At 42.4% G+C, this 12,059-nt stretch overlaps 1 protein-coding gene across 3 annotated transcripts in view; it reads right to left on the reverse strand.

Annotated features, from left to right (window-relative positions):
* The window catches only part of LOC105926735 (protein FAM131A), a 30,919-nt gene extending 24,502 nt beyond the window's left edge, over positions 1-6,417 (reverse strand). Inside the window, exon 1 of one of the 3 annotated variants that reach the window (XM_012863169.3) lies at positions 5,890-6,417. Coding sequence is in view for 2 of the 3 variants with exons in the window: in XM_021316876.2 (XP_021172551.2) it covers positions 5,768-5,812 (45 nt within the window). In the remaining variant the exon portion in view is untranslated. Of the gene's footprint in view, positions 1-3,814; positions 3,982-5,767; positions 5,863-5,889 lie in introns of those variants that run through there. The other 2 variants (XM_021316876.2, XM_012863168.3) reach the window with 2 other exon arrangements.
* Positions 6,418-12,059: the final 5,642 nt, after the last annotated feature.

Below are 12,059 nucleotides of genomic sequence, written 5' to 3' on the forward strand. Positions count from 1 at the left end.
GGTCAGTGTGCCTCAACCTTCTCCTCTTTATAGTTAAAGAGATAGTTCAGACTTTTAAAGTAGAGGTTATGTGAAGTTAGTATTTGTCCACTGTTCTAGGGATTTTTTTATGCTAAGGCTGTACTCAAAATATCCAAACTATCCATTTGATATTTTTACACATAATTAAGTTAGGTCTTCCACCTAGGTGAGAGAAGTTATGTAAGGAAATGCAGGTTTGCTACCAAGACGGCTGACTTTGGAGCATAAATCTCTTTTCTTCAAATTCTTCCTTATAAAATCAAATAAAAACCAACAGGTTTAAAACATCTGCTTCATTAAGGCTGGCTACATGACTCACTCTTGCCTCGACCTGACTCAATCCACAGAAGACCTATAAGTGCTGATCCACTGCATGCCAAGAATCGAACTTCCCCTCTGCTGAGCATTTCAGCACCTGGACAGCTCCCATCAGCCACACGTATATGCTGCCTCCAGCCTTAGCGCTCTCCCTTATCAAATCAGATTTTGAAAAACGAGATTAGGGGAGGTGGGCCTCTAAATGTCAGTGCCTAGCTCTCCTTTCCAGCCCTACACTGCAGGGAGCCGTTTCTGGTTACTGTCTGTGAAAAGAACAACTCGCTCGATTAGCCACCAACATCCATCTCAAACACCACAAGACTGATCAGTCGGCCAATCCCCGTATCCCCCTCTCCTGCCTGCTCAAAGACTTGCTGTTTAGCTCCATCAGCTCAGGTTGCCCACCAGCAGAATTCAATATGTGCCATTTAACTGGGTGTGATGAGATCAGTTGTCTGGAGTGTATTGTGTTGAATCTAGGCCATCTCAATGAAAGTAACTGTCAAGACTAAGAGGTGCTCACGTGTTTTCTTCAGCAGTTTCCAGAACCTGGTGGTCATTGGAGCTAACATTTACCTCTTTACAGACTATTAACACCACTAGTAAAGATCACTGAAAGGCTTAAAATGATTTAATTGTATATTTGGGTGAAAGTAGCTCAGGAGCTAGGAGTTCATCCTATGACCAGTGGGTGGCCAGTTCAAATCCCTGGTCAGATTGTCTTAGTCACTTCACCCGCTTTGCCTGCTGGCGGGGATCAGAGAGCCCCGTGGAATCCTTTCTATTTTATATGGTAATAGTGGATGATCTGCCTCCCCTGGATGATGCCACAGCTAACAGAACACCAGACCAGCTGTACCTACTATGAAGAGAAATGTGACAGAACTAAAAGTTGCAATAACAACTAACAATGTAAATTGGAGAACAGTAGGATAAGTCAGCAGAGTGAGAAAAATAGACCCTGATGTCCTCCAATAGCCTAAGCCTATAGCAGCATAACTATAGAGGTAGCTCATGGTAACATGAGCCACTCTAACTATAAGCTTTGTCAAAAGGAAAGTTTTAAGATTAGTCTTAAAAGTAGACAGAGTGTCTGCCTCACAGACCAAAACTGGGAGTTGGTTCCACAGGAGAGGAGCCTGATAGCTAAAGGATCTGCCTCCCATTCTACTTTTAGAGACTCTAGGAACCACCAGCAGACCTGCAGTCTGAGAGCGAAGTGCTCTGTTAGGAACATACGGGGTAATCAGAGCTCTGATATATGATGGAACTTGATTATTAAAGGCTTTATACGTGAGAAGAAGAATTTTAAATTTTATTCTTGATTTAAAAGGAAGCCAATGAAGGGAAGCTAAAATTGGAGAAATATGATCCCTCTTGTTTATTTTCATCAGAACTCTTGCTGCAGCATTTTGGATCAGGTGAAGATTTTGAACTGCATTTTGTGGACTTCCTGATAATAAAGAATTACAATAGTCCAGCCTTGGAGTAACAAATGCATGGACTAGTTTTTCAGCATCACCCCTGGACAGAAGGTTTCTAATTTTGGCACTATTCCAAAATAGACAGCACTGAAGCCATTTCTTAATTGGTTCTTTTAATTGGAGTTTCCAAAAACGACATAATATTGCCACCACGAACAGTCTGCACAATAGAAAGAGGTAAAAAAAAAATGAAAAGAATCCAACACTGCTGCAAGGCATCAGGGGACCTCCACAAGAACCAACAGACCTTATCTTGATGCCACAAAAAACTTTTTTGTCATACCATCAAAAAAACAAGACAAGAAGTATAAAATGGTGGAGTACGTGAAGTATGGTGGAGGATATTTGATAGACTGCGGGTGTTTCTCTTCCAAATGCCATGGGAGTCTTGATGGAGTGCATGAATGGCATCACATATTTTTTGCAATTCCATGGCATGTTAATCAAAAATCTAATGGACTCTAGCAGTCAACTATACCAATCCAAAACATGTGGGCAGATCAACACAAAAATAGTTAATCAGACACAATATCAAACTCATCCTTGGCCAACACAGCCGTCAGACTGGAATCATATAGAAAACCTGCGAGGTGGGTTGAGGAGCAGAGAGCAAAACAGGGGACCCAGGAGAAGAGAGAGAGATTCTGCAAGCAGGAAGGGTCAAATATCCCTCTCTTAGTGTGACCCAAGCTTGTGAGGACGTTATATCCTGTTGGCAAACGAGGGCTGCAAAAAATATTGACAGCTTGGCAGCCAGCATTTGAGCCAACTATGATTTTGTTAAAACAATTTCTTTATAATTGGATTTCATCCCACAACTTAATTAAATGTACTCAAATCAAAGGTTGGATTTTTCACTTCTAGATTAGGCCTCTACAATAAAAGATGAATTTGTTTTAAGGCTTCTTCCACATCGTTACAAAGGGACCCTACAATCATTCCACTCTGTGCCGTTTGTGCAACCTCTGTTGGCACGTCGGCAACAAGCTGTCTGAAATATGTGCGAATTTGTCACGAATCTCCTCCCGCAGAGAGGACGGAGAGGTTGCTTTCTAAAAAAAAAAAAAAAAAGGACAGGACAGGACAGGACAGGACAGCAATTTCAACAGAACAAGGACGTGCTCTAATCAGGTCCCCGTGGTTGTTGATCACTGATCTGATGAAACCGTAGGAAACGTGCGGGGCTTTGATCAGACCGGAAAACGGGTCTGAGACAAAAATGCACAACTTTGTGAATAATCTCGTTAGTCTCACTGACGTCTGCAGCTGTGAAATGAAATCTTCTTTATTTTGATGTAAATTGTGCTCCTGGCGCTCAGAAGCGCTTCTTCTCTCGGCGTAGTTTCCGTTGTCGTGGAAACTGCAGGAGGGGAGATCTCGGCTCGGCCGCGTCGCCCTCTCCCCCTCTCTCCTTTTATTATAATTTTTTCCTCCCGTCTTTTCCTCTTTTTTGGGTAATCAAACCTATTCAGTGTAGCTCTAAAGCCAGCAGGGTGATACTATCAGCCACGCAGAGCGACAAACAGGTGGCTGCTGTCCGCTTGCAGCCTGCTGCTCGGTCTGGGTTTGTGAGGGACACGTCCTTTACGCACTGCGCGACAAGGAGACGCGGAGAAAGGGTGTCACGGTCTCCGTCGGTTAAAGCAGGGTTATTAATTGGAATCAAAAAAGGTTATTAGCGAATAAAGGTCGCAGGAAAATTAGGGGGAAAGCGCTGCGACTGTTTTTTTGTTCCGAATCAGATGGGAGCAGTTGATCGATGGATGTGGGTCGAGTCTGTTGTTTGGTTTCACGCGTGGGAGACAGGCGTCATAGAGTAAACGGGGGACTTGTCTCTTGGCAACGTTCAACCTTTAGCTGCATAAATTGGGATGTTTAAAATGTACTTAACTTGAACCCCTTTTAACAGCCAAGAGCGTTTCTGATCACATTAAAAAAAAAGCTGGAGGTTTGGGGTCAGCGCAGGAGCAAATAAAGAACCGTGGTCCTACCTTGCAGCTAAACTGGGTCAGCGCGGTCAGAACCATCGTGTCAGGATGAGCCTTTCATGAACCTAACAGCCGTTTAAATAACGCATCCATCGAGGCAGGAGCTCCTCTGTCTGTGTGTGTGCTACTGACTGGCGTGCTCCCCCTGACAGCGTCTCGCAACTCTCGTAGCATCGCGATGCTTAGGCTGCAGGATCCCACAAAGCCCACTCTTGTTCAGTCAGTACAACTACATACATGTGCGTCTCAGTAAATTAGAATGTAATCAAAATTAGAGTTATCTCAGCAACTCAATCTTAACTGTAAAACTCTGTTATCAGATCACATAATATTTAGAGTGGTGTATTTTAAATGTTTATTTTTCGCCCGTTTTGGTTTACAAGTAGTCAAAAACCCAAAAGGTAGTTTCTGAGGAAACGTTTACTTTTTATAAGACCAAAATGAAAGATGATTTTCACTACAAAAAATTTTATTTTGCAACATACACAACCACGGGGAAGACTGACAGATTGGCAGCTGTCCAGCAGACAGCCAGTGACACACTAAGCCACAAAAGGCCATTTGTAAAGAAGCTGCTTGTTCATATTGTGGATATCAATGGAGAGTTGAGTGGAAGAAAAAAGTCTGCTTTGAAAACTGTGCATGGATAACAGGGATGAGCACAGCCCCACTCAACATTTAGGAGAAGATTTGCAAGGTGTGGAATGCAGCCAGAGTCAGAGCTTCAGGAGTCCCGCTGCATCAGCACGGCATAAGTCATAATTGTCGCATTCTTTGCGTTAGGCCACTTCTGACGCATATATCTTATTTGTCTTATGTGATCTTTTAAAGTATTTTTTAATGAAATGTGTGTTACCATTACGGGTAAGCAATAATCATAGAAATGATCAGCGATAAAAACTTTAAATAAATCACCCTGTGAGCATGTATGTATGTATAAATGGATAAATGTCAGTTTTTGAACTGTTTTACTGAAAAAAGTATTTTGTATTATCTTCTAATTTACTGAGGGGAAGTCTTGGTTAGCGGTAGCTGCATGCAATTGACAGAGTCTACATTTTTCTTGGGATTTTGGTGAAGGAAACAATACAACTGCCATTTCATCTTGCCTTTTTTCAGGCTCTAAACAGTCCATGCTCTTGAGAGGTAACACAGGAATTCTGATTCAGTTTGTTTGCTGCTGTGACCTCTACATGTTGTAGTTTTCTGTAGATTTTACGTCATACATTGGGATTAAAAACAAAGAGCCATTCTACCGCTTGGGAAACATTGTGTTATTTTCAGGTTCCTATTACAAGTGATGAGAGCAAAAGGTGTTTTTGTTTTGTTTTGTTTTGTTTTCTTCAAATCCAGAATAATACTGTAAAATTCTCTTTCCTTGTTTTGTCACTTTCCTGAATGTGGCATTGGTTCCACCGACGGGGGCCCTGGGAGAAGCAATGCCCAGAGCCAGTGGACGTGTGTGGGTGTGTTTATGGGAGAGGGGGAGTTTTAGTTGGACATATTACGCATTACAACTTATCAGTATCAAAACACATTTATAATCAACTTGTGCAGTTGTTGTGACTTTTCTTCCCCTTCAGCAGCACCCTGAGAGGGGTGGCGGCACCCACACGGCTGCTGCAACGTAACACACCATGCATTAGCGCAGCTAATTTCTGCCTAAAGTCTGCTTTGACTGCATATCATCAAGACTCACCTTACTCGCTTGACTACAGTATTAGATTTTGCAAATTGCTGCCTTAAAGCATATAGTCTTGGCTGTTATGCATGTGACTGAGCAGAGCTGCAAAGTGTGTGGCATTGCGGAAAAGAGCTTGCATCCAAAATCCATACTTACACAGCCGCTGCCTCACGTAAGGATGCAGCAAAACAAATGCACAAAAAAAACACAGGCTTCCTCCATCGTGCTGTCTTTTTTTTTTATTCAGGAGAGCAAGTTAAATCACTTCTTACCAACAGGCGCTTTGGCGCTGATGCAGCCCATTCTCTCTGCTGCATGTAGACCCCCCTTTAGAAGCGCAATCTAGTATATTTCTTCCCGCAGTTATCCTTGTGAAAAGAGACGCGGAGCGTACCTCACTGATGGAGAGCCTCGGTCACTGTCCTCGTCTGCGGAGGTTCCGCTGGGTTCCGCTGCTGTGCTCACACCGCCCGATCGAAGCCCGTAGGACAGGAGGGGGCTCTGGCCATCACTTCTGCTGAGTGTTGCAGCGTGCTTCTTCTAAATCCATACACACAAAGTTTTTCTTCAGCTTTTGTTTTCAAACGTCTTGTCTCTCTTTGGAATCTTAGCCCTGCCTCACCATGCGCAGGGCTCGCAGACTGCGCTTTCAGCACCACAGCGGAGGGACGGCGGCTTTGTCTGCAGGCAGGTGCGGCAGGAAGGGTTTCTGCCCCAGTCTGAGAGCTGCAATGCTCTGTTGTGGGTGAGCTGTTCCTGGGGTTTTCCCCCTACTCTCCGTCACTGTCTGTCGAGTCCACGCCACACTGTGGACGTGGATCCCCTGTCCCTGGTCTGGGAGTGAAGAGTCAACACATTGATAGAAAAAAAAGCCATGCGTAACCCTCTCTTATACCATCTGCGCCAACTTTCCGCCTCCTGAATGTGTTTTTTTTTTCTTGCCGTGTAGGAGCGGAAAGAGGTGGGATTGGCTGGAGTCACACGAGGGAGGAGCTGTAGGTACACGCAGAGGAGGAGCAACTTTTGGATCGCATTTCCTGTCCGTGTTTACACCAGCTGACACAACGATTATAAAAAAGAGCGATGTTGTTGTTTCAGCAACTTCGACATAGAAAGTAAGGAAATCGATTTCACAATATTGATAAATAGCCCCACTGGGAATTTCTACATTGAGATGATGAAAAACAAGAGATTTGCATATTTCTGATTTAAACGTGCGCTTTCTTATGAGACTGTGTTGGCCAGGGATGAAGCATGATGAACCACATGTGAGCAAAGTGACATCTCCCAGGACACCATAACCCAATTTCATAACCTATATGCTCACATTGGATTAACAGTCTGCAGCCCCATTACGACCCAAGCCTCCCCTCCATCAGGTATTGTTACAGGAACCTGCAAATGTATTTTTAGAAAGGGTCCGTCTTGAGCTTTTCCACGTTTTCTAATGTTGCAACCACAAACCCGAGTTTGTTGATTGGGGTATTTATATAAGTAGCATATGCTTGTGGAGTGAAAAGATGGTCTTGTGCCAGATTGTTCGTTGGGTGTAGTTCTGAACTTTGATTCGGCAATTCTAACACATGAACATGCTTTGAACTGAACCATTGTGGCCCTGGACCCACAGAGCAAGTCTTCACGGTGGGGATGAGGCTATTTAGACTTCCGCTCAACTTTCTCCCTGACTGACCTGTCTGCTGTCCTCTTTGGTCTTCGTGGTATTTGTTCACCAATGTTCTCTCTAGAGAACCTCTAAACCCTCCGTAGAACGTCTGGTATCCAATACTGATATTGAATTGCACACAGGTGGACTGTTTACTGCGAATAGATGATATGACGTCTGAAGGCGATAGGTTGCACTGAACCTAAGTGCATTATAGTAAATGGGACTAAATTTATGCATACCTCACTTTTTTAGAATCTTTTTTGTGAACATTTTTGAAAACCATACATCCCTTGCATCCCCCCTCACACCTATGCACCGCTTTGTGTGTCATCCTGTAGTTCTTGGCAAGACAAAAAAAAGTAATAACAGTCTATGGATTGGCCTATTTGTAAGCAACGCAAGCTTTTCTTGAGGCAGGTTGGCGTTGAACCATCTTCCTTCCTCTTCGTCTTTCCCTAAAGCCCACCAGGGTTTTAAAGATAGTATCGCAGAGCCGTTGACCTGCGCGCTCTTCCGCGGCACCGCCACAATCTCCTGTCGAGAACAGATCCACTCAGTCCTCCTCCCCAAAATAGGGCCGCGTAACGCTCTCTGGATATGAGCTCGATGTACTATTTGGCTTTAAAGAGCCCAAATGCCCCCGTGTTTCAGTACACCCACTGAATGTTATTGATAGTTCACGAATGCGATGCCGTTTATAGAAAGTAGGGCTTCAGCCACGTACGGGGATGCAGGAACAACGCATCCCTGCAGGATTGCGTGACGTTTTGGGAAGGAAATGCTGCCTGCTCCGACAACTTTAACGAAACCCAGTGGAAGTTCAGTGTTAGATGTAAGGAACATTTATTGCAGTTTTTCTTTTTTATAGGCTCAAGTTGAATAAAACCAGACCGATAGTGTACTGTTCAAGTTAAAGCGTTAAACAGAAACCCAACAACAACAAATCCCAGAGCGGATTTTGTGCGTAAATGCGCACAATGTGCACAACTGGGGAAGTAAAACCAACAAAGAAAAGCTTCAGCTGTCAGTACAACAAACACTTCAAAAGAGGGGATAATAGATCTGAGCTGTGCGGGTCTGTTTGCCAATTAAACAATTAACAGTGGGAGGACTGTCAGTCACACATGTTCTTCTCCTGCTTTTACATTTTACAAGATGGGAATCTTCTGTACCCACTCTCCTTCTGCTGCGCGCACTCAGCCCTCATTTCATAACACATCCCGAGCTGCGACATAAGAGCCAGAGCCCACGGAGGCCTGCTCAGCTCCCCCGTTCGCTGCATTTACCTGGTGCTGCAGCGCCACCGGCAGGGCAGCCGCGGTACTGTCAGCTGATGGAGCCGGGGGAGCGCGCAGAGCCTGTTGCGCCGCACAGCGTGGGACTGCAGAGCCGAGGAGCAGAACATGTGGAAGATGTGATTACCAGAAGACTGTGTGGCTCATTTCTGAACAGCTGCTAATGTCAATCTCTGCTTTTTAAAAGCGAGAAACGTGATGTCATGACCAACTGTGAAAATATATTAATGACTGCTCAGTAAGGCGTAAAATACAGTTAATGACCAGAAATCCTGATTTTGAGGTTTTGATGGCATTAATTGTAAATTGTGCATCTAATAACGGTTCAAGATTATCTTGCTTTTGGTTAATGTTATATATCATATGCACCTACAGTACTCTGCAAAATTATTCAGAGCCCTTAATATGTTCCAGATTTTGTCACAATACAACCAACCACATCAACTAGTACTTCATTGTGATTTTATGATAGACCCGCCAAGTATTCGCCTACATAACTGTGAGGTTGAGGACTCATAAACATCATTTTAAAACATTTACAAATAAAAATCTAGACAATGTGGTATCTGTAGTCAGTCACCCTCAATATTTTGTAGAACCGCCTTTTTTCCCATTAGAACCACACATATTTAGGGTGGATTTAAGTCTGAATTTAGCCTGGTATGCCTCGGCCATTCTAATACATCAATATGCATGAGTATCCTGTGCCTGCAGAAGAAAAGCATTCCTACAGCAATATACTGGCACTGTGAAAAGGATGTGTTCAGTGGGACATATAAATAGACAATGAGATTAAATTACACACAGGTTGTACTCCATTTCAGTTACAATAGATTTTTTTAGAGCTGTTGGAGTAATGGGGGTTGATTGCAAATGCACGCCACACTTTTCAGATTTCTATTTATTTTTTAAAAAAAATCTGAAGGCCATGAACCACTTTTGTTTCTTTGTGTTAACCTGTCACCTAAACTCCCAGCAGATGACATTGAAAGTTGTGGTTGTAATTTCACAAAATGTCAAAAGCTAGAACGGGTCTAATATGCTTGTGTGAGGCACTGCTCTACATTCAGCACTGTCCAGATATGCCCTGGCTCCAAGTGTGGGTGTGAGGAGGTGGCATGTAATGAGCCGATGAAATTGTCCTGGTCATGTACAGTGAAGCCCAAAACTATTCATGGCCCTGACAGCTCTAGGTTTAAAACTATTTTTATTTAACCAAGAAGTTTGTTTCTTATAAGAATATGACAGGTCCCTCTTAAAGGATGAACAACAAATAGGGACTATCATTTATGAAAAAAGTCTGTTTTATTTACATTTTAATAGAAATGGTATGTCAAAAATTATTTGGAAATTATTTGGACCCTTCTTAATATCCAATGGAAACATTGTTATTGGTATTAAAGCAATGAAACCAGTGTTATAGCTGATAACCATCTTTTTTACATTTCCTCTTGGTTTTTAAGGGTTTATCTCGGATGATGAACTCCAGGTCTTTGAGGTTAGAAGGCTTCCTCGTCATCTCCCTAATCATCAACTCCCTCCACAGATTAGCTCTCAGATTCAAGTCAGGACTCTGACTTGGCCTCTCCTAAACATTAATTTTACCTCCAGTCAGAAGAAACATGTTGGTAAAATTGAAAGATAGCTTTAAACCCAATTAATGTGGGGCGCATCCGTCTCGGCCACATTCTATGTGCTTTAACCGGGAGCAGAGATGAAATAGTACTGTTCCTCCTGCCGAGCAGATTAGTAATCTGTTCCAAACCTTCAGGCTCTCATTGCTGAAGATAGGAACAAACTCTTAATTAACGTTCGGATTTTCATGGGGCAAAATTTAGAAAAGATGCTATTATAGATTTGAGAAGCAGATTGGGTTGAGTGAGAGAAGCTGCATTTTTGTCAGAAAAGAGTTTTGGATGTCCAGAGTTCAACCATGAAAATGATAAATAAGCAGGAAAATAAAGAGACATGTTCAATTTCCCCGTATTTCTCCACTGCGGAACAATAAAGGAATTCTTATCTTATCTTAAATAACTTGTACAAAACTGAGATATATACATATATTACGAGCTAACTTTGAAGGTGAAGTTCAATCCACCTCTTGAATAATTCTCTTTGTTGTTTCTTTAACATACGCTCCTTCTAACGCCTTTCTCATTTATACTTCCATTAAAAGGTCTCTAATCGAAGCTCCTTTTTTCCACTGTCTGATCTATTACTGAGGTTGTGTAAAAGATGAAGATCTGAAACAAACATGATGAGGGCCTCTGGCCAAGCTAAACGGGGACACGGAGAATCCAAATCAGGCTTAACAAACTCCAATCCCCACCAGATGTCCAGAATAATTACTCCAATCTGTCACAGATAAAAATAGACGAACTTTAAATATTTTGCATTATTAATGGGCTGCCGTAGTGATATCATGAAAGCACACCGCCTCCAACCTTAATTAGCGCAGCGGATATTGGAGGAAAGGATCAAAGCAAAGACGAGCCATTGGACGCCTGTTGCATCACAGGTGGGAAAATTATAACCTTCTGCAACTGAAATCTTATTAGTCAGCTTTACTGATCCTACATACATTTTTCATCACTTCTGTAAAATATTTAATCATGTAAATGTAGTTTACTTGATATATACATTTGCAGAGGGATTGAGCAGGGTGGCTGCAGGAGGGTGTTCTTGGCACATTGAAGGAGAAACTATAAATTCAACACATTTTGTAGCCATCAGCAAGTTTCTAATGTGAATCTGGCAGGATGTTTGACCACTCCCTGTACTACAGATGCTTGTGCTCATTTAGATTGGTTGATTTACTGCCACAGATCTGTTTTTTTTGTTTTTAAGCAGAGTTAAAAAAAAATTTAAAAGGATTTAGGTCAGCGCCATTCCTGAAGGTTAGCGTTAATCATTTTGTCATGATCCTCGGGTGTTTGGATTTTGTCATTTCTGCTTGGATTCTGATCAGTTTCAGGTGGTTAATAATTGTTGTTTAGGTCTTGCCATATAAATTTCGGTCCTCGAGTTTAATTTCTAAATTCTTGTCTTCTGCCTGTCTTGTTTCTCTTATGTGAGAAGAGCTGTTTAAGTGTTTATTTATCCTTCAGCGTTTTAGTTAATCTTCTGTGTTCTCTTTGTTTAGAACTGTCTGTCATTAAAACCTCCACAGCATCATGTGCCCTGCTCTGCCTTTTCTGTGTTTGGGTTTGCAACATAAAATCCTGACAAACTGCTTCATTTCAAAGCTAGCTTTGATGTGTGTTTGACACAGCTGGGACAAATGATCCCAAAGTTTCAAGCAAGCCAATTTATAGCAACATTGAAGATTTTGGAGGTAGTACCACTGGCAGCAAAACAAACCCTCATTATGATAATACCGTCATGCTTGAAAGTTGGCATTACGTTCTCAGGTTTGGAAGTCTGACCTGACTTCTTTTAAACATTCGCTGTTACTCTGGCTATCTAGCTCAATTTTTGTCTCATTTGACCAAAAAATAATAATAAAACTTTCTCCAGATGACTTTTGACTCGTCTTAGCAGGAAACTGCAAGCTTGAGTAATTTGGAGGTGCCAGTTTTGGAGCAGATGCTTCTTTTGTTGTTC

The sequence above is a fragment of the Fundulus heteroclitus genome, chromosome 18, assembly GCF_011125445.2.
Source record: "Fundulus heteroclitus isolate FHET01 chromosome 18, MU-UCD_Fhet_4.1, whole genome shotgun sequence".
NCBI classification, from domain to species: Eukaryota; Metazoa; Chordata; class Actinopteri; order Cyprinodontiformes; family Fundulidae; genus Fundulus; species Fundulus heteroclitus.